Raw genomic sequence first — 23,529 nt, forward strand, 5'->3', positions numbered from 1 at the left:
GGTATCTCAGCAGAGACTCTTTTTGGCTAACAGAGATCTCTGAATTTAAGCAGAAAGGATTTTTTCTCAAGAAAACTACTGGACTAGCTATTTTGTCTAGTTCACCACAGACTAATGATCTGACCTTTGATTCAGGGCTACCACTTTATCTTGCCACTGAATTCAAAGCTAGTTATATTTCCATAGCCAGTGCCAACAGATTTTATTTATCTTCTTGTATGGCAAATTATGAATTGTCACAACTCAAGATGAAATAAGTACAAGTTTAGGAGTTCACATTTAAGTAACAACAGCAGACTCTTCAATATCAATATAAAACAAAATGTAACAGAGCAACTTTATATAGAAAAGCAATTGATAGATTAGGGTGAGGTAGGTGCATCCATCATCCCATTGTATCACATGGAGATATGAAAAATGCGTGGTAAATGTATATACATGGGGAATGTGCTGTACATCTCAGTTTTGCTTGAAGAAACATCAAAAAAGCAACTTGTAACTCCTTTAACCATAGGATTATTTGGGTTGGCATGTTTTCTGGTAGATGGTCAATATAAACCAACTATAGCCCATTCTGTGCAGAACAGGTGTAGCATGAGCTCTTCTAAGTTCATGAAAAGCATTTTGAACTTTGCTAGGGAGTGGTGGAAGTACGTTTTATCAGCTCATTGCATGTGTACTTACTCTCTGTGGATGAAAGAGTTTGGCCCCATACCTGGGTTATCAGCATAGAAGAACAAGAGGGTCCAAGCTTACTCACCCATACAGTACTCTGGCCATTCAATCCCTGTTAGCAGCAGCAACTCCTCAACTGTCAGTATGAAAGAAATTGTGTCACAGCCTTTCTGCATAGAAAATATGCTGCATTTTGTTATTTCTAATGACCCTTACAACATAAGCCAAGAAAAATATTCCTGTGGTTTACATTATTTCTGCAGAGGTGTATTAAGGCTGTACTACAAGTTTTAGGTAAGATTTACTTAAACTATTAACATTAAAGTTGGCATCACTGATGTGACACAGTGGTAGCTGGAAATTATCTGAGGTCTTATAATAGCATAAATTTGTGTGAACAAGTCCAAAAAAGATCTACCACAAAGGTCCTTGGCTGAATTTAGATATGAATGACCCTCAGGAGGTATTTTTCTTATTTTGACATTATAAAGACCCAGAAGCATGTTAAATACAGGCATTCTGTGAAGGCAAGTTTCTGTACCATAATTTGAAATGAACACTAACCATTTAAACGATAAAATGCACAGCCTGCTCCCTGGAGTTATGCCCTCACTGGCTTCCACCACCCACAAAGTAACTTTGAACAGTCAGGAGATGACTGTGTGGAAAAGAAATTAAAGTGCACACAGCAGTAAGACATTCCAGGTTTCAGCTTCGAGTGCCATGAGTCACATTTTGGAAAAGGCAATACCCCCTGCTTTTAACACAGCTGAGGGGCTCTTCCTCCAATGACCAACTGTGCAGAGCTGCTCTGTATGGGCATTCCACAGCACAGCTCCAGCAGCACCAGCCTCTCCCAAGTCTGGAAAACTGAGGAAATGTAGCAGCTTCATTGAGGAAATGGAATTGACTACAGAGATTTTGAACACAGAAAAAAATTAGAGAACCTAAGTCTGATAATTCCAAGATAAGTTAGGCAGAAGGTAGAGGCGGGGTTCCTGTGAAGCTCATGCTTCTTAGGGAAAAAAAAAAAAAATGCAGATAAGAAACAAAACATCTCAAAATAGAATTTCTTCCTCCAAGAAAACTTGGAGGAAGAGGAAATTAAATGCCTCCCTCTCAGAGGAACAGCTGTATGTGTATATTAGGTCGGAAGCTGCTCACCCAGAGTAAGACTTTCACTACTGTCGGTGGGCTGGTGGAGGCCGAGGGGAGCAGCGCGCCCGGGCACGGCCGGCGGGAGCTCAGGAGACAACTACGGCCCTCCTCAGCCTCCCGCAGCAACCACCACCCAAGCCTAGAGCACCTCACGTAAATCACAAAGGAAAAAGGAAAGGAAAAAGGAAAATAACGGGACTGCCCCAACGCCGGCGGGAGGGGCGGACACAGGCGCGCCTCAGGGTGGAGGTGGAGAGGAGCAGGAGAACTCTTCTGCGCTTGCGCACTCCTGGCGCCGCGTGTCACGGCGCCGGCCGCCTCGCTATTTATGTGCCATCTGCCTCTGATTGGCTTTCGAGCTGACCAATAGTGCCACGCCGGGGGCGCGGCGCAGCCAGTAAGAGAGCGGCATGGCTGTGTGGGCGGGGCGCACGCCGCGGCGGCGGGGGCCGTGCGGGGCTGGGCGTCCCCGGGCCCCGCTGCTCCTCATGGCGGGCTGGGCGCCGCTGCTGCCGCCGGCGCTGCTGCTCTCCCTGCTGAGCGCCCGGCCGTGCCCCTGCGGCACCGCTCCGGCCTCTTCCTCACAGCCCGTGACCGCCCGCCTGGCCGCGAAGTGGCCGGCGACCCCGCTGCTGCTGGAGGCGAGGTGCGTGCAGCCTCCTGCTCTTCTTTCTCCTTCTCCTCCTGCCGGGGGCCGCCCTGTCCCGGCTGTCTCCTGGGGAACAGGAGGGCCGAGGGACCCCTTTTATTCCGCTGAGCGGGAAGGGGGGCTGGCAGAGGGGCCGGCAGCGTTTCTCTCTGTCGGAGGGTGTGTTAAAGTGCTTCGTGGATGTGAGGCTGAAGGGCTTTCTCCCCTCGGAGCGTGTTGCGGACAGCGCTGGCAGGGCTCTCCCGCGCTGTGAGGAGCTGCACAAGCGGCTCCGTGTGTGACCCGCTCAGGCTTTGCCGGTCGCTGGGCTGAGGAGATGTAACGGGCCAATTACACAATCCCTGCCTTCCGCCGAGTAACATCTTCCTCTGTCCCCAAGTAGTGAGCACGTTAATTGATTATAAAGGTACTAGTGCAGATGTGAAGCTGTAAGAGTGAAACACGGTGGTATTTTAAAAGGTATTGTTAACTTGTAATCATAACTTCAGCCCGGAGAAGAGAAAGCTTTGGGATGACCTAATTTCAGTCTCCTGAAGGGAGCCTACAAGAAAGGTGGGGAGGGAGCCTTTCTTACAAGGGCGTTCAGTGAGAGGACAAGGAGGAATGGCTTCAAAATGAAAGTAGGTTTATTCTGGATGTGCGGGAGAAATTCTTCCCTGTAAGGGTGGTGGGGCACTGGAACAGTTTGCCCAGAGAAGTTGTGGATGCTCCATCCCTGGCAGTGTTTAAGGCCAGGCTGGATGGGGCTTGAAGCAAAATGCTCTAGTGGGAGGTGTCCCTGCCCATAGCAGGGGGTTGGAACCAGATGATCTTTAAGGTCCTTTCCAACCCAAACCACTCTGTGACCCACAATAGAAAGGGAAAATGTTCTCCAGTTTTAGATGCTTGTGGCTCCCCTGCCCATTTGGCTTAAATTTGTTTTGTTTTTAAACATACTTGCTACTGTTTGGAGAACACCCATGAAGGGGAGAACTACAAGCTTCTGTAATCAAAGGAGAGGCAAACTTCCAAAGTAAAGATTAGAAAACAATATAGTCGTGCTAAATTGAACTTTTTGGTAGACATAAGCAGGGGAGCAAAAGCAACTGATGTTCCCTTAAGGAAAACCACAAACCTTAGAAATGTTACCTGTAAATCACAGAATCACAGAATGGTTTGTGTTGGAAAGGACCTTAAATACCATCTAGTTCCAACCCCCCTGCCACGGACAGGGACATTTTGCACTAGACCAGGTTGCTCAGGGCCCCATCCAGCCTGGCCTTGAACACTGCCAGGGATGGGGTATCCTCAACTTCTCTGGGAAACGTGTTCCAATGCCTTACCACCCTTACAGTAAAGAATTTCTTCTGTATATCTGACCTAAATTTTGCCTCTTACAGTTTGAAAAAAAATAGTAATTGGAAGAGCGGTATTTGATATAAAGTAAAACTTACCTTTCATGCTTTGTAAGGATTAATTCATGTTTGAAAGTGTTTCAGATTGACCATCTCCCTCCATGCACAGCAAAGTAGATGTTGTTGATGAAAGCCTGTAATTCAGTGAAAAACTATAACCTGACAGAGAGTGTGTTCTTATTTGTATAATTAGCTACTGTTAAATAAAATTTGTATACTGAATTGATTTTGTTTATAAGTGTGTATTGGAATATCTGTGGAAAAATAAAGTGAACGTTTTGTGGTTTTCTGTAACAGGAGAGCAGTCTGCATGCTTTACAGCTCTGATCGTTGAGTTTGGATGATAGTTCTTTGTTCAAAATATCTTTTGACCAAAATACAGCTCAGTTCAGTGTTTATGCTATGGAGATAGTTATTAGTCATTGGATATCTAACATTTGGTTTGTGATGGGAATTTATTATTTTAAACAACTGAAGGATTTTACTGTGGTACATCTTTAGACAAAATCAACCTATGGACAATTAATTTCTATTTTTAAACAGTGAATTTATTGCAGAAGATGGTAATGAGAAGTTTTGGCAGTTCTTGGAAACTGTGCGGGAATTAACAGTTTATAAGCAAGGAGGTAAGTTAAACAGCTGATTTTTATTATATTATCCTGTATTTAACTTGAGACACAACACGTTAATTAGTTCTATGCAGGTCAAGCCTGACTCTTCCATTGTTGCTTGCTAGGTAGGCTTCTTTCAGAAAGTTGTAGCACGTTTTCCCCTAAGAGCAACACTTGCAGAGGAATTGAAAAAAAAAAAGTTGAGATGGACTGAACTGCTTTTACAAAATGGAACAGATGTGTAAAGATTAAAGACACCTACCTGCTTACGTGACTTGCCAAGAGCTTTTAGGCTATTGAGACATCATGTTTTCTGTAAGATGGATGCTTGCAGAGCACAAAATCACACAAATAACTAAAATGAGAATGCTAGGAAATGCTAATGGAAAAACTTAAAGAATTACCAGAAAAGGTTTAATACTTGTACATGGCATGGAGACTGTTTTCTAGCATAAATACTGATGTTTTAGAATAAAGGTTTGTCACTAACAAAATAGGACTAAAAAAGACTTGCATGATTAGAAGAATATTAAGTTGTTAGAAATTTGGAGGGAAGACCAAAGCATAAAATCCAGCAAAAGAAACATAAAAACCCACCCCAGAAGAAACCTTGGAGAACAGTTTACTAGAAATGTCCGTGGTAGTGAAAAACGAGGCAACCTGCAGGGCTTTACACAGGGTTGGGCGGTGTTAGACCTGCTTGGTAAGTCAACAGATGAACAGGGTGAAAAAGGCTTCAAAACAAGGTAAGGCTGCTTCATTTTGCTCTTTACTTACAGAATAGTACAACTCTTTAGGCATGAGTGTGAGCACCTAACACTACTACTGGAAGAGACTTGAGGGAAATCGGAAGTAAAATTAATAGTCAAAAGATAAAAAATTGTAAAAAGATCATGCAGAAAATGGCAGTGAGAGGTGCAGGTACAAGAAAAATGCTGTATATGGGAGGGAGGACTTGAGAAACAACATTTCAATGATTGTGACTGACTGAATGCAACTTAAAAAAGATTGTGGTGTGCATGTGATAATGTTACTTGAGTGCTCAGCAGCGCCCCGAGCAGCCAGTAGAGTTAAAACATTAGTAGGAAGGGAACGAGGTCACACATGGTAAACATAATTCTGCTTCTTTTGATTCCATGATGTGCTTTATGTCAAGTAAGGTGTAATTTTTGACTTCACTATCTCCTTGTGTTTTCCTTGTCATTTCTTTAGAGTGGAAAAAGTACAAGCAGAAAATGTACAAAGAATTGTGATTTTAATTGTAAAGTATCAACTGGGAAAATTATAAAAAAAACCCCAAAATTCCTGTGAGATGGTGATCTCAAGATCAGAAGTATGTACCAAACCAGAGAGAGTCACTGAGAACAGAATGCCCAGGTGGTGAATGCTGCTAGAAGCCATTCTGTATAAGGCATGAGGATATGGAAAATGGAGACAGATGCAGAATTTGACCTGTGGTCAGCTGCTTGTTGCATTTGTTGAGGGTAGTGTTGTTGTCTGATGTTAAGGTCTTTGTCAGCACACAGGACAGTGGTATGTGTTACACCCTCAACAAGGTTGGGAATATCACAAAACTGTGAGAAGAAGCTGGAAGATAGGACTGTAGTTAAAGGGACCTTGGCAAGCTGGAGAGACAGGCCAGCAAAAACATTGGGAAATTCAGCAAAGGCACTTTACAGACTCCCTGTCGTGGGCTGGAATAATCTCAGCAACAGCGTAATCTTGGTGCTGACTGACTAGAAAGTGGTTTTTTGAGAGGCAAAATGAGAATCCTTGCAAACAGTGAGAAGGCCAACTGCATGCCAGGTTGCGGCAGCAAGAGGTCAGAGTGTTTATTCCACTGTATGAGACACTTCTAAGACTGACTCTGGAGTACTGGGGCCATGTTGGGCCTCCCTGTGAAAAGAAAGACAAGAGTCCATCATTGGAGCAAATGTAGGAGAGGATCTGTGCAGTGGTTAGGGAGGTGGAGCAGACTTCTGAGGAAAGGCTGTGAGTGAACCTGAGAAAGGAAGGAGTAAGGGGAGACCTTGTATCTTCAGCTTCCTAGTAGAGAAATGTGCAAAGAAAATGGAACCAGGCCCTTCCTGAAGGTGTACACAGCAGTATGAAAAAAAAAAGCAAAGGGCAGAAGTTGAAACATGGAAGTTGTGGTTAGATACTGGAGAAAATTTTCTGCCCTGGAATTGGGTAAACATTGAAACTGACTGCTCTAGGGGGCTCTGGAATCTCTATTCATTGAGATAATTCAAAATTCTATTGCATGAGGCCTTGAGCAGCCTAGTCAAGCCTTGAAATAATATCTCTAAGTAACAATTTGGACAAGGTGACCTCCAGAAGTAATTTTTAACTTACTCTTTTTTTCTGTGAGAGGTTTAGATGCAGTTGGTGTTGCCTTGAGATAAGACTGCTGTATCAGATGATGTGTCAGGAGGGTTTTTTTTATCAACCATTTCTTTTTTGCTTGCTTGGACACACTTTCCAAGGAGTTTGAAGCTTTAATAACATTTATTATTAGTGACACAGATGTCTGTTGAAATTAGCTGTTAGTTAAACACCTACTTCACCTGAATAAACTCTGTGATTGAGGATAAATTCTGTGACTAACAATAAATAAATTACAGTAGAATGATCTCCATGACCTATAGTGCCAATGAACTGTTAGATGCTGGCCGTTGGCAACCTTGAGACTATACTAAAAAGTTACTTTAATTAAACGTACTGTGTATATTTATCTTTATGGCCAACACACAACTATGACAGTAATGCAGAGAAACTTGAAGTTCTGGCACCAAGTTGCTTTCCTAAAAGTGAAGTCATAGTTGGGGTAGTCTTAATCTAAGGAATGGATGCTCTTCATGAACAGGAAATCTGCATTAGATGTTTACAATAAACTGGTCAGTCTGAGTGGAGAATCTGGTGCAGTGGCACAGTTTACTGCGGGGTGTGTAATTGTTTACCTCTGAGGAGAAGTTGATTCTCTCTATGGTGTGGAATGAATTCTGTCTTAGTAGCTGCATGTCAAGACACATTGATGTAGAGGGATGTTCATGATGTGTTAAAACTGATGTAGCAACAACTACTTCAGTAAATTAAAGGATCTGGCTGAAAAAGAATTGGTTGAGGCAATTGACTTTTCAGCTATTCTCTGAGTGATGCCAAGAGTAGACAGGATGAATAAGCAGGAAATAAAAGCATTGCTTGTTTAAATAGAAACATTTTCATAAAAGGTAAAGAATTCCCAGATTTGAAGCTGAAAATCTGGGTTTATAAAGGAATTAGATGATAGATTTGTATCCCAACATACTTTTGACTGTTTCAGAAGGGTTGTAAAGTGTTAAAGCTAGAAGGCAACTTAAAAAATCAAATAAGAGCTTGGGGTTTTTTTCCTAAATCCTCCCTTGGTTGATTTTCAATCTGGTTTTTTTTTGGTTGGTTGTTTTTTTTTTTTTTTTTAATCAGTTCTCAGGATTTGTTGTGTTAAATTTAGAATAATCAACATCTCTTGTTAATTTGCTGATTTAAAATATTTAGCGTTACCAAATTAGATTTATTAATGGTCTGTTTAGCTGTGATATTTGTAGCAGTTTAATGGATTTGGTAGGAATTATGTACATGGAGTTTGGTGAAACATTTAGTCTGGTGATGTATTTGGCAGTTTTAACTTTTTTCTTTTGTAATATGAACTCAAATCAACTTGGGCAGCATCTTGATTATACCGTATGGAAAACAGGAGAAGGTTAGTGATGAGATACACTGTATCAAATAATGTGAGGTCTGCAGATAATATGGGCAACATTGTTTATATCTACTTAATGTGCAACATATTTTCTTCCAGGCTTGTGAAATGCTTGGAGGGGCAGGTGATGATATTTTGAGCTGTAGGTATGTTATAAAGAAATGAAAGCTGCAAAAATTTCATACTAAAAGCAACATTTACAAAACACTGAAGATGGCATTTTAAACTTGCTGCTGCTTTTCTGTCCCTAAAGGTTAATTTATGATCACTGAGGGAAAGTAAGTAGCCAGTTCCCTGCCGACTAATTATCACTTGAGTGTTTACTGTCTTCCCAAGTGCTTCAGTTTATATATTGAATTTTCAGCAGCCTCATAAATATATATTAAAACGCAAAACAAAACCAACATGCAAACATATTTTCTCTATGGAAGCAATTTTCTCTGAAAAATGTAACAGTATATCTCATATAAACAACAATCATGCAAATTATTTTTTGCAATCTAGAAGACTACACATTATTCACAACTAAATTAGACAAGTATTTTTATGTGCATATAAACCTTAAAGATTCCAGAGGAATTAGTTTCACAAACATGGCATTTCTATACTAATAATGCAGTAAATAATGTATTCCCTCCTTACTGACATCTTGCTTGAATGGCACAGGTTTGACTGGCCAGTGATTGCCTCAACTGCTGTTACCTGGGATCTCTAATTCCCTAGCTCATCTGTGGATCCAAACATTCATATCCATGCAGTTGAAACAATCCCCATACATCCATCCCACCAAGTAATTATTCAAGCACACTCTGTTCTTCTGATTAATTATGTCCCTTACGTTTACTCTCCCTACCTCCTGTGCCTCAGTACTTTGAATTCTCTTGTGGGTTACTGGCATATACTCAGATTAATTTTGTGCCGTGTGTACGTGAGGTCTGAGGAGCTGTGCTGTAATACTTTCTTATCTTTTGTGACTGGCCTGGTTGTCTCTTTTAATTATTTTTAACTTAACTGTGATGAAAGATAGCTGCTGTAAATTGTGGATAGTAAATGTCAACATTTAAATGTGAGTCTGCTTAGCTGGCTATTCAGATCTTGGTGGAGTCAATCTAATCAATTTGGCTACAGGAGTTGAGAGAGTTTTTCAGCAGGCAAATTAAGGCATCTTCAGAGTGAGCTTTTAAGGTTTTGTTGGCCTCTAGGCTGTATTTCTCATGGCTAGGATGAAAGTTCACAGATGTGAAGCTCATACATGTCCATTCAGATGTCAGCACTCTGGGGCTGTGTTCTGTTAATGTGGTCTCCTATTTACTTTTAAATTGACTTTGTTAATGATTTAGTGGTAATATGCTGTCATGCAGGATTTTATAACCAGAGAAATCTGGTTCTTTGTGACTCCCTGTGACATCCTAAGAAACTTACTATGACTTCTACTCTTTTGACAATGTTAAAATTATTTTAGAGGGCAAGTAGTACCAAATTTCAAGCATTCAATAGTATGTGAAAATAATTTGCAAAGCTCAAACCGTTGTTCTATTTAACTGAAATTACCTCTCAGGTTCAATCCATGTACAGGCTCTAAGAGTCCACTTAAGTTCATCGTAGCATTGAACTTGAGGGTCCTTGTGGATTCCTTCCATGTCAGAATATTCTGTGTGATTCTGTGTATGGAATAAACTCTGAAGATTGATTTTGTGTTAGGCAGCTCATATAGTCACATGGTTGGAGTGTTTCAGAACTAAATATGAGGAAATTATTTGTAAAATAATGCTCTATTCAGGACTCTCCATATAGGTTTTTCAAGAGATATTATTGTTGAGTGGGCTTTTATATTGTTGAAAATAACTTTGATATTAACTATTGCTGTTGAGGTCTCTCACGTTGGATTTCTTTTTGTGATATTATGCCTGTGGATTTGTAGGAAAGGAAACAGTTATTAGTGGACAACACTGAAGACTTAAGAATGCCAAGCAGCACTGGCATTAATGCTGGCCTATTATGTAGTGTAGGTAGATATGCCACATCATTTAGGGATAAATACTAAAACTTTCTCTTTTTTTTTTTTTTTTTTTTTTTTTTTTTTTTTTCCTCTCTTCAACAGATTCAGAGTACTCCTATTACAATTTAATCTTGAAGAAAGCAGGACAATTTCTATCCAATTTGCAAATCAATCTGTTGAAGTTTGCACTTTCCATACGGGCTTATTCTCCAACTGTTCAGATGTTTCAGCAGGTGACAGTATTGCCTGATATATTTGGTACATGATTGAATGAGGTATTTTGCCTGAACAATGTTCATTGTTACAGTTCAGTAAAATATATGCCACTATCATTTGAAATCTAACATGATAAAAGTGATGCTTTATAAGCTGGTTACATTGGCAGGAACAAATATTCCTATTTAATTCTATGGATAACATTCCTTTCAGGGTAGAATTATTTTGCAATTGTTCATTTTTTAAAACTCAGATTGTGAGGATTTTTTGCATTGCTTCAAATATTCCTCTGGGAATTTAGACATTGCCAGAGAAGGACACTTCCTATAGCTTCAAGTAATTTATATTTGTTATTTAGTGAATTTCTCTTCTTTCTCATTATTTTAGTATTTGAAAAGTTGAAAAATTAGAAAAATCTGCTTTATTAATTAAAAAGTGAGAGGACATAAATTCACTGTGCCTCTAAACCTACAATTGCTACTCCTCCTTTTAGCAATGCCACCTTTAGGATAAAGTGGGAAATCCATGTTTCTGAAAGGTAATAAGCTGAAATAAAGTTAGGGAGTTTTGCAGATGTTCTCTGGAGGAATATCATAATCTCATATTTATGTCTTTTTGCTTTTACCTTTCAGCTGCTGAGTCCAGACTCACTGACATGCAGTCACATGATTCCTATTTCATATTGGAATAGCTGAGTAGAGTTTTTTTTTAAAAAAGGCAGGGAATGGGAAAGAGAGAGAATCAAAAATTGACGTTATTTGTTTGGGATTTATTGGCTTAGAAGTCTAATCTTTGGATGTTAACATGATTGCTGATAGCAACCGAAGTTAAGGATATCTCAGAATACAGGCTGTCATTTCAGCTTGTGGAGAAGATTTCTCAGTCCTGTCTTTACAGAACATGAATGTACTAATTTTCTGGAGTATGACTGCATTTAATAGACTATGCCTCACAAAGGTTATAGGGTCTTAAATTTTTTTTTCTTTTTTTTTCTTTCTTCCCCCACATGTACCCAGTTTTGAATGGGTTTAATTAGAAACACAGCTTAATGGCAGCTGTTGAGTTATTTTAATCAAAGGGATGTGAGTTTAAGTGCAATCAAAGCATTCTGGTTGAGTATAATTGTTGAACTATTAGATTGCAGCTGATGAACCTCCACCAGAAGGCTGCAGTGCATTTGTGGTTATCCATGAGAAGCACACCTGTAAGACTAATGAAATAAAAAAGCTGCTGAAGAAAGCTACTAAGAGGTAAATATAATGATCTGGTTTAAGAGGAAAAATAGATTACAAAAGAGCTTAATATTATGACAGTTCATCAGCTATGAATCAAAGTAGGTTTTAAAATAAAATCATAGACCTTTGGTCCTCTAATCACATGGACAATTCTGTATTTTTCCTTTTTTAAAATCTTTTCCATGGAATACTCAAGTTTAAGTTACAGTGTACTTTCTATACAAAGTTACAGCTTTGTGTGTCTGACACAGTACTCTGCTCACAGACCTTCTCTGTAGTCAGTGTCTCTGCACTTGAGATTTTTCTGAGTTGCAAGGGCTTGGAATAAGAGTGGAAGAGGAGTCTACCTCAACTGGCATAACCTTTCCTCACCTTGTGCTAGACTTTACACTTACCAGTCCTTTCTGCAGGTTTTGTCCTGTGGTAACTAGCACCAGTGCAGAACTGGAGCTCTGAAATAAAATGTGTAGAACCTATTAAAATGACAATAACAAAGTACTGAAAACATAATATTTAATCTCTATTCTTTTAAAAAAAGCATTAATTTGTGGGGTTTTTTTCAAGACCTGCATGTAGCATTCTTTTTTGTTGTTGTTGTTGTTTTTTTCCCCTGCAATGGTCTCCATAATATACATTAGTATCCGTACCCTCAGCCATTTCATGGAGGTATGCCGAGCTGGAAGATGATTTAGTGAGGTATATTTCTTGGATTTTGCTTTCGGTCAAATATAAATTCTGGAGGGAAACTCTGAAAACCTGTAAATTTGTCTCTTTGGGGTTGCTTGCTTCTGAAAATAATTTTCTGTTCTACACGTGTGATTTGTGGTATGTTCTAAGTCCATTGATACAATTACAACCTACTAAATCATTGTCTTTTGCTTATTCAATAGCCAAGGTTCCTGTAAAAACAACTGAATGTCTAGTTTACAATTTCTCATTTTTACCAGTTATATTCTTCTAAAAATGTCTTTTTTTTCCTAGATAAAAGCCAAAATATACTACGGATAATTTAAAATGTTGAATTCTTGTGGCCGTAAATTAAGGCATCATGAGATCATAACGCTTTATTGCAATGTCTGAATATAGTAAACTTCTAAAGCAATTAACTGGGTTCAGCACATTCTCCTCTCTGGAGATACTATTCCCAAATGTAAAAATTCTGCAAAATTACAATACTAAATAATAGAATCCTGAATTATTCAGAATTGAGAGAGTTAGACTTCCAGAAATCCTCAAGAACTTGCAAGAAAACTGAAGATTCTTTTATTTAGTTGGTTTTCTATTTTCAATAAGTTTGCAGTCAGTCACACCATTCAGAATTGCAGGGATGAAATCTTGATGAATTTTCCCTCCTTCTCACTACCCCAAAATTAGTTGTGTTACTCGAATATTTAGAGTACCTGGAGCTAGACTCTGAGAAAAACATCTTCACATTCGCGTGTTTAGGTAATTGTTCCCACTGTTAGTTCCATTGGTACTCTGGGTAGCAGATGCCTCACCTGTGCTGGTGATATTTAGGCTGGGTGATAATGATAGGGCTGTGCTCCTGTTCTTTTTTTTCTACCAGGTGAACAAAGGACATAAGGGACAGTGTGCTGTGTCACATCTGGTTGCTCTAAACCAGCCATTCTTTTTCTGTCTCTTCATAGAAGATATCTTCTTGATTTATTGATTCTTTTTTATTTCAAAGTATTTTCCTTTCTGCTCCATTCTGTGTCTTCTGTCTGTTATGATTCTCCCAGGCCAATTTAAGCCATGCTTTCAGTTGTTCACCACATTTGGATGAGGATGCTAGAAATATCCTGATTTTAGGGACTGATAATTTCAAATCTCACTGGAAGAGAAAGAAGAGGCTGCAGCATTCTTTTTGTATGGATTCAACATCTCAACCCAACATTCAGGAAGTCTCAGGCCAAATATTTTGCATGTCAAAGTTAAGGTTTTGCTTCATTCAGTCCTTAATGCAACAGGGACTGTGATGATGTCTTTTGCTCTTTCAGCCATGTTGCAATGGCCTCTGTGGCTCTGATTGAAAGTATTTTGTGTGGGGGTGAAATGGCTCCAGAGCTCAAGGGCTCTGGGCGTGTCAAAGAACACATGGTTAAATGGCTGAGATTGCTTATCTTGCTAACTGTCCAAAACACAGCACTAAGGTTTCTGGGGCTGTTGCGCTGAAGAGCAGAAGCATTAATTGGAGTCACATTTTGCTGGAAACAGTCAGTGTCTTACATTTGTCAGTACATGTTTGCAGTCTTCTATTACACTGCCTCTGCATCCTATCCTGGGTACTATCTAGACAAGCATATAGTCGCCTTTGCTACCCTAGGAAGTGTTGAGCTCCACATCTGTGTAATTTTTTTATCTTCTTCTTTTTCCCTCCCCAGCTGTTCTTCCTTGTCTTTCAGGCAGCCTTCTTATGAGCATCTCTTATGGCAGAAAATTAATTACCTTTCGGTTCTAAGAGCAGGAGAATCAATTCCTTGTCACTACTATTCAGTGTTGAAGAGAAACAAAGAACAGAGGCTTATCTTGGATTTACAAGGGCTGAACACTTTAATTCTCAACCCAAGGTCATTAGAGGAGCTCTATGCAGTATTTTTTGTTGCAGCACTTAATATTTTCATGAAGCGTGTTCATTGTGATATGAAATTGTCACTATTCAAGTCATGGCAGCCCTCAGTAACCAACTTGGTTGGTTGAAGTAGAGTGCATAAAGTTAGGAGAAGAGAAGCTCCCTTGGTTGTGGTTTTCCACTCTCTCCATGACAGTGGCAGCTCTTGTCTCTGGTTATGAGAAGGAAGTTGCATGATTCACATCCCACACATATGCTTTCACTGGGGCAAATCTGGATCAGTTCTTCCACAGAGCTCACTCATTCAAGGGTCGTTTCAGACTCCTGGATCTCACCTCTTTGGTCTGCTTGCCCTGTGATAGCTTGGCCAGTGTGCCTATATTTCTGTGACCCAACTACCTGCAGCCAAGTTAATTCTTAAACTGGGCCCCTCTTACTTCTGCCTTACAAATGAGGTCCTTGATTGCATGTGTAGCAAACTTACATAGGGCATTGATGTTAAAACCCTGAGTAACCTCATACAAATTGCTCCTGCTTGAAGTGAGGGTTTGCAGCACGTTACCTCCAAAGGTTACCTGTTGAGCGATTGAAGAGATGAGGTCTCCATGGTTTGCATCATGAAGCCAATTTTATTAACCTTGCAAGCATAACAACCATATCTATGTTTCTTAGTAACATTGCTTAACTATGGGCTAGTACAGACTTGTACAGGCCTGCACTGTCTTGCACACAAACATACACACACACACCTTGATCTCTTCCTTCTTCAGGGTCTTGCCTTGACTTTCCAGGCCTTGTAGCCCTCTAGACATCTAGTTCTGTAATGAGTTCAGCAGTACTCTGAATCCTGCTTCTGAGCTGTATTGCCACAGTTACCTTTGCAGTGTAAATTATTCTGTAGTTTTTTACACTGAAGATGTTTCAAAGATCTGCATCACAGAAACTGTGGTGTTCTGTTCACATCTTTCCGTATGGCTCTTCAGTGAGTGTCTACCACACACAGTTCTGTACTGTGTGTTGAATTAGTTTCCTAACATGTCTTGGGGATGCTTGGAGACAGTTTGCTGGTCTTTTGACCATCAGTGCAAAGGCAACTTTGAAAAAGTGTGCTTATTGATAATTAGTACCTTGAGTGTATTACTCAATCATATCCTCTGTTACTTTTCCATCTTTCCCACGATTTATTCAAAAGATCTTTTTATTCATCTAAGAAATCATTGCAGCATAACTTTTCTAATCCTGATTTTCAATTAGGAGGGTCAGTAGGCAGTCAAAATTTGCAAAATTAGCTAAATTATCAGAGCCTGATGGCTTCAAAATAGCATAACCCCAGTTAGCTTCCAGGTGCGTTGACAGCTTTCTCAAACTTCACAGAATCTCCCTCTGCTACTCTGTTCCTCACTGATTGCTCTGTGCATCTCTAATAGATACAATGTATCATTCTTGTTTAAAGCGTCAAGCTGTTACTGATGCACAAAATCTCCGAGTGCTATACTTTTCATATGCTTTGTGTTGTGATTTGATAAAATGTATTTTAATTATTTTTAGTTGATGCTGATTTTTAAGTTTTTTATACTTTAATTTGTGAATTTGTTGTTCTGAGTTTGTTTGTGAGCAATCATTATTATTTTGTGGTGATTTTAACATGGCTTGTATACTTTTAGCGTATAAATGTTTACTAGTTTTTTAATTATGAAGTAGAAAAAATGCCACTGTTTTAATTAATTTTCTGACTTTATAATGTCGCAATTATTTGTTTTTAAAACCAGACCTAGACCATATCTTTTTAAGGGAGACCATAAATTCCCAACTCTCAAAGAAGATGGCCCAGTAGTTATTCTATATGCAGAAATGGGTACAAAAGACTTTGTCAAATTCCACAAGATTTTATCTGAGAAGGCACAAAAGCAGGAAATTGTTTATGTCCTCCGGCATTATGTTCAGGTATGCAATTCAAATCAACATCGTTTCAGTAAACTGTTAGTATTCTGTCTTTGCTTTGCTTGCTATTTGACGAAACACATTTTCTACATTTATTTTTGCATTTGGCTAAATTATATGCAATACATTTTCTAATATTAGAACTCTCTAGGTAAGTAATTCACCAAATACAAACTATGAAGCCAGGAATGCATGGTAATGTTACCAATCCTGCATGCAAGCACTGATTGCATCACTGATCTTGAAATATCTCTTTTTTGGTTATATATCTGGGTTTTGTACAGTGTACAAAGATCTTGAGTGAATCTTGGTCCAGCACACTGAACATATTAGTAACTAGAATTAGAAAAATGGAAAGTAGAATAGAGAATCAAAGTGAGAAATTACCGATTATATTTTTACATATTCTCCATGTAATTTCATGTTCATTAAAATACAGCAGCATGGGCTGTCATGGCCAACATCACTGATCAGTTTTAAAATGTTTGTGTTCCGTAGTGTCACTATTTGAAACATAATGTTTCTGAATTGTCTCTTAACTTATTCTTCTCCCTGAAACAAAACAAGACAAATACCAGTACATGGAACTGTATTGTCTCCAGTTTTGATTATTGGAAGGCTTTTGTGATTTATATTCAAAGTACAACTCTTAAAAGAGTGTGATTAATCTGAAAATAATCTGATGGAGTGAGAGGTTGCTGTGATTTATGTAGACCAGGCAGTTCAGGGAGATGAGAAACGTACTTTGCAGATGACTTTGAGTTGTTTGCTCACAGTAATGAAATAGAGAATTTGAGGAAACCAGTCTTGAATTCAAAGTCATACGGGGTATAGTTTTATTGAACTTCATTCTTTTATGCATTTATTTCAATTAAATGCCTACTTGCATATTAAGTGTCTCATTGCTCTGCCTGGCTTATGCATCATGGTCTCCCCAAATGTGTGTTGTCTTCTTGCCTGCACCTTTTCTCTCTTCAGACTTCTCTTCCCTTTTCTTCCTTCCTCACAACTTCCATTTTTATTCTTTGGTACACACTGGGATGGATTCTCCCTCCTTTTTTACATTAAATGCCAGAAGAGGGAGCATTGATAACAGAAGAGGTATGGTCTTTCTGCTGTCTCTTTCTTTTTTTAACTGAGTATCACTGAGACTACTTATAGAGTGCTCTCTGCTCCCTCTGCCTTGAGTTTTGCTTAGAGGATGGATGGAGAAGCCTCCCAGCCCTGCTGAGTTTTCACTTATAGTCTGGAGGATTCTCAGTACAGAATGATTCTTGGAAATTACAAGCTAAAGCTCAAAAGCTTTCAAGAAATTGCTGCTGTGCATGTGCAAATTGCATTTTGGAAAGGGGCATTTCATATATTTGGGGCAAATTAGGACATGTATTCAGAAATGAGTATGCTTTGTCTAGTTACACAATTGAATGTCAAACTTTCACTCCAAAGTTAGAAGTAGCTGTTGTTTGTTTTTAGTAAGTGGCAGCCTTGTTTTAGCAGTGATACTTTAATATGTTTTATTATTACTCCTTGCAAAAAGTGATTAAATGTTTTATCAAAGCTGTTTTGAAGAATAAGTCTGATGCAAAATTGGAGGATTTCCTCTCAACATCCTGGAAGTCTGGCAGCATTACAAAGAAATGAGTATCAGTTTAAAATGTGAATTGTCAGGCTTTAATAATTGTATAGGGTACTATGAGCTCTGCCTGTTCTAGTCCCTCTTCTAGTATTGTATGGAGACTCCAATTTTGACCAGCCTTTCTGTGATTTGCCGGAGATAAAGTACATTGTCACATTCTTTTACATGCCTTCTCAATGGGCTGTCAATATGCTTTGCACTTTGAATTGAAAGGTGAATTTAAGTAATGACTTAAATGTCATAACATTTCAACGTTACAGTATTAGATATTGTTAATCTCCTTTAAATACATTTTTTTAAGTTATGTTTTTTTCTTCTCTTAAAATAATATCATCAAACAGAAACCCAATTCCAGGAAAATGTATTTATCTGGATATGGTGTGGAACTTGCAATAAAGAGTACAGAATATAAAGCAGTAGATGACACGCAGGTTAAAGGTATGTGGGGTTTTTACCTGATTTGATATCTTGTTGGAGATACTGGTGAAATTTGTTTAAATCTTCCATTTGTGCAATATTCAGTCATTAATGTTTTGAAGGTTGTATTTAATTTCTAATGTCTACAGAAGGAAATCTCAAGTATTAGAAACTAAGAAATCAAAATAGATGAGAACATTTGTAAAGATCTGTGCTCTAGGATACAGTCAATTTTCTAACCTCTACTTGCTATTTTCTGTGGCTCTTCAAAACACAATCTGGTCTTCTTCCTCTCAATACTTTTAAGATTGTTTACCTTTGTACTTCAGTTACTTTATGATTGTTGGCATCTCTCATATACTAATGGCTACAGTATCTACACATTAGTGTTTTGAGGCTAAGGGTTTTTTTTTTTTCTGAATTTCTCTGGAAATACTTTCCCCATCTTCTGTAGAAAAGATGTGATAGAATGTACCATAGAATTTGGAAGGGGCATGTTACAATGTATTGAAATGAGACATTTACTACAGAAAGTTGTAACTACAGTGTAGTGACACAGAGAAGTTACTTTGCAGGGACATTCACAAAATAAAAGGCAAGTTAACTCTCTTTGGTAAGGCTAAGATTTAATTACTTCTAAGTCATGTCAAAAAATGGTTTAGTTTTTTTAAAGGGCAAGAAACTGATCTCTGACTTATATCAAATGCCAGCTGGAGATTCAAGTGCTTTAAGGTCATCAGGCTTTTCAAGTGTAAGTTTGATAGTAGTTGACTGATAAGAGTTATACCTTATCATTTAATCAAACTGAAAAATGGCTGTTTTGGGAAGTGAACTGTTAAAGCACACCTATTTAATTATGTATAAAAATTCTTACCACTGAATGAATTATATTAAAAATTAATTTTAATGTTGCAGAGTTTTGTAGAGTAATTAATTTGAATGCTGTAAGTATGAATTTAATTAAAACTACATCTGGGAATGACAACTTTTTGATTGTACGTTTCTCTTAACTGTTTTATAAATCATAAAAACATAATACTACAATAACTTCCTTGGCTTATATTATCCACATGTATTATGTGTTCAGGAGCAAATGAGACAAAAGAAGAGGAAGATGAGGAAGAAGAGGAGGAAAGTGATGTACAAGGATTTCTCTTTGGCAGATTAAAGTGAGTTGATATAAGTTATAATTATGAGTTTTATGTTTATTTCTAGAAGCTCAAGCAGCTGGGTTTTTTAATAGAAGAATTAAGATTTATGTTGGAAATTATTTTATTTGGTGGAAATTGATTTATTTTTTTAATGTCTAGTGAACACAAAGATGCTACAGTTGTTTATTCTGTTAATTTCAATGTATTGCTTTTAGTTTTCTAATTATCTTAGAATATATACAGTAAACTTTTTTTAATTTAAAATATCTGCCTGGGTAACACTCACAAAAACTTAGAACATTATGATTTCACATTTGTTAGATAATTAGAATCAAAATGTGGGTTTTCAAAATGCAAGAGTAGCACAAGAAATCCAAACCCATGTGCTGTATCTCCATAAGATGTTTTTAAGAAGGAAAGTCATGGATTTCATAGTGTTAAGGAGTGTTATTTCTAGGAAGATGGGCTTATTATAGATACCATCTCATTCTGGAGTTTGTGAATTTGTGTTCTCTTCCAGCAGGAACTCTTATCTCCAAGCTGCAATCTGTTAAATGAAATTGAATGTTACCCTACTGAGCACTTCTTCTAGTCCTCAGTTGGTGGATTCATTTTGTGGTTTCAGTCATCCAAAGTGCTTCCCTTTTCCTGTAACAAATCCATGTAGTGGATCATAAATTTTTTCTTCAGCAAAAACCCTCGGGATTGTGGGTCTTCTCTAGATATCATTCGCTCATTATTTAAAACAAAAACTGAACTTGTTTGTAGATATTGTCACTAAACTGTAAATCTCAGAGTTCAGAGCTACTAATTCTGTCTAAATTCTTGAGAGCCCATCCCCTCCCTTCCTACCTTTTTGTTCTCAAGCACACTGAGGTAGAAGTGCACTCATATCTTGAGGTTTCCCTGTTGTTTCACCTATGTACTTGAGATTCTGCACAGCAGGTAATAACAAATGCTTATGCCATATTTTTTTCTGAGCTTTCTTTCTTCTTGTGTTTTCCTAGGTTTAGCTGTACTTAGTCTCTGGATTCTCCACTGTGACTGATTTGTGAAGCTGTCAGATAATTCTCTTTTTGACATTGTTTCTAGATTCATTGGTTTTTCCTCTTCTCCTTTTCACACAGGAGGTGAAATAGATGTTTCAGTAGTCTGTAAATTGTTCCTATGTTATAGCCATGTCAAAAGTTTTACTTTTCTCAGCTGTAAAATAGTTATGAATGTAAGCAGAAGATATAAAATGTTTAGAAATTTAATGGAGATGTTTTTTCAAGGATATCTTGTATCATGCTGAAGTATTTGCCCTCAAAACTTCTTTACCTACCTATTATGTTTTCAGAGCAAATAGCTCAGCTTTTGTGTACCATGTTCTTTAGATCAGACAGATGATTTGTGTGCTCAGTAGGTTGATTTTGTCAGTGCTATCAATTTATAGAACATGTTCTCAACATTGTCTTGCCTATACCTCTTGTAGTTAATGCCACAAAGAGTGCATTCAGTTACAGTCAATATATAGCACAGTTGATGTACAGTTAGGTGTACATCATCCTATAGTAAGCTAAATGAACAGTTGCCTGGATGGCGTGTTAATACTGTCCAATCTTTGACTTCATTTATTCCATCTAAACTTAGGTGGGATGTTTTGAGACAGATCACTACAAAATAAGTGAACTCCTGGTATTTAATAAGAATTTCCTTACAGAGAGAGAGTTGTCAAGCATTGGGACAGGCTGGCTAGGAAAGTGATTGAGTTGCCATGCCTGGGTCGATGTGGCACTTAGGGACATGGTTTAGTGGTGGACTTGACAGTGCTGGCCTAGTGGTTGGACTTAAGGATCTTAAAGGTCCTTTCTGACCTAAATGGTTCTATGATTCTCTTTAACTGGGGTTTAGCCCTCAGAAATTATCTTTTCTCACACAAAATCCATCTTCTTGTTTCAAGAATGAGTTAAATGTCACTCTTGGTTGTTATCCTAAGAATACAATATTAGCTGTGAGCAGTACTGTGGATAAAAGCAGACATTGATGGATGCAATTCATTTTTTTCTGTAATAAAATGTTTTATTGTAGACGGATACATCCTGATCTGAAAAACAATCTGATAGAGTTTAAAAAACATCTAATTGAAACTGCTAACAACATGGAACCACTGAAGGTTTGGGAGATGCAGGGTATGTATTGCATTTTTTTTCGATTAACATGATACTCTATTTAATATTCCTTTGTTGTTTTAATGTATTGACATTATGATAAAAACTTCTTTTAAAAGGAGACATCATTTCATAAAAAGGCCAAAATACTTCAAGTATTTAAAAGGCATGTGCTGATACCTATTGTATGCTAGAAATTAAAGGATACCTTGTATCATATGCTAGAAATTAAAGGAATGTTGAAGTAATTTTATAAGATGGAGAGATATATTGCCTATTTTTCTGCCTGATGTGTCATCTCAGGTATTAAAACTTGTTTTAGATATTTTTTTTAGAGGTCAGGAAAAAGATATAATTTTGACATGACTGCTGGGTTGGGATGAAATGCATGTTAGGACAGGTTGTTTCTTTTAATTTATAAATTTTGTCAGTGGACTGGAGTTCACATCGATGTATTTTTTAAAATATACTATCAAGCGGAAGAACATGCTTTTAAAAGCTTTCCTGTAGAAAAGGAAAACAAATATGTTGTTTGCTAAAGCTTGTGTACTGATGACTTTCAGGACATTCTGTAGCTTGAATGAGATTGTAAATTGCTCTAAAATATAAATCTCTCATAAAATGTCACAACATTTAAGTTTACGCAAGTAAATTTTCCCCGTTACATTCTTCAGCTTTAAAGGACAACCTGATCAAAATGAGTTTGCCTATATATTAGTGCAGTGAAGGAGACTGAGCAATCATCTAATGCTTCAATTTCTTTTGGGACCCTGATGTTACAGAGCTTGCTAGCAATGTCCAGTCTGATATTAACTGTGTGGGATAATTGTAGCTCACTTGCAGTCTTTTATCAATGAAGTTCAACTGCAGGATTTATCTTTGTCCAAAATTAAAGACAATTGGAAAATATTGCTTTAAACTTATCTTGAGAAATCTACTTTGGAAAAAAATAAAAAAAGAAAATATTGTGTTTGACTATTATTCTTTTTGTGTGTGATTGAATGCCACTTGACTGATATTAAAGTTGAAGCAGCCATGAAACTTCAATCCCTTTAATGTCTACCTTCAAAAGACAGTACAAGGTCTCTGTTTAGTGATGGTCTTTTCTGTGGTGTTATGGCTGTATATATGTATAAAAAATGAAACTGCCGCTGCTCCTCAGGAAACCAGTTCTTAGTGTTGAAAGTAGTTGAGTGTTGGGATGCTGTTAATTTATGTCAGGAAGACTTGTAGTGGCTTATGGTTCAGGATCTTCAGTCTTCAGTCCCCACATTTTTTGATGCAGTTGTTTTTGATACCCTTACTGCTGACATGACAGGGTGCTTTCTCTAGTTCATTCTTAATGACTAATTATAATGGCTGAATTAATGGCTCAGCTTCTCTCTGATTTCCTTTAATTAGCTTCAAAGTAAAAATCTAACTAAATTTAAGCAAAACTACTTCAGCTATAGGGCATGCTTCTATTTATAAATGAACCTAAACACCATTCAAGAGTTGTCTTTCAAGAGCTTTTATATTTTAGGTAAGTAATTAGTAAGTACTTTTTCCTCAAGGTGCCTTACACTGCGCTCTCAGCTGTGTTGAGGTGCTGCAAGAGGAGGTCTGTAAGTGACAGCCCTGACCAGAGAGAACCAAAGAGGTAAAAAGATGTCAGTTGGCCTCAGTGGTATTTGAATATTTGTATCCTAGCTGTTCAGCCTAAAATGGAAATTCTTAACAATTTATGAAGGGTTTTAAGTGTATGACCCAAGTTCACAGTTTTCTCACTGTCTGTAGTAACAGCAGCAACTGAGTGTTGTTGCTTCAACTGATCACAACTTATGTGCCTGTTGAAAGGGTTCTGAAACCTACTTTTAATAGTGAATTCTATTTATACTTATTGTTAAAAATATTAAGAAATACAAGTTGACATTCTGCCTCTCACTTACCTATTTCTTTCAGCCAAGAAGTACCTTAGCAGGCTAAACTAGGAATGTCTTTTTCACT

At 37.9% G+C, this 23,529-nt stretch overlaps 1 protein-coding gene across 4 annotated transcripts in view; it reads left to right on the forward strand.

The window, feature by feature from the left end:
* Positions 1-2,321: 2,321 nt before the first annotated feature.
* UGGT2 (UDP-glucose glycoprotein glucosyltransferase 2) overlaps positions 2,322-23,529 on the forward strand; it is a gene marked incomplete at its 5' end in the record, with an annotated part of 78,030 nt that continues 56,822 nt past the window's right edge. Inside the window, 8 exons of one of the 4 annotated variants that reach the window (XM_083855169.1) lie at positions 2,322-2,479; positions 4,420-4,502; positions 10,328-10,458; positions 11,579-11,691; positions 16,018-16,192; positions 18,167-18,263; positions 19,330-19,411; positions 21,464-21,564. In XM_083855169.1, coding sequence (XP_083711295.1) covers positions 2,322-2,479; positions 4,420-4,502; positions 10,328-10,458; positions 11,579-11,691; positions 16,018-16,192; positions 18,167-18,263; positions 19,330-19,411; positions 21,464-21,564 — 940 coding nt within the window. Of the gene's footprint in view, positions 2,480-4,419; positions 4,503-10,152; positions 10,501-11,578; positions 11,692-12,235; positions 12,373-16,017; positions 16,193-18,166; positions 18,264-19,329; positions 19,412-21,463; positions 21,565-23,529 lie in introns of those variants that run through there. The other 3 variants (XM_083855171.1, XM_083855170.1, XM_083855172.1) reach the window with 3 other exon arrangements.

The sequence above is a fragment of the Zosterops lateralis genome (assembly GCF_965231275.1).
Source record: "Zosterops lateralis genome assembly, chromosome: 2".
Lineage (NCBI taxonomy): Eukaryota > Metazoa > Chordata > Aves > Passeriformes > Zosteropidae > Zosterops > Zosterops lateralis.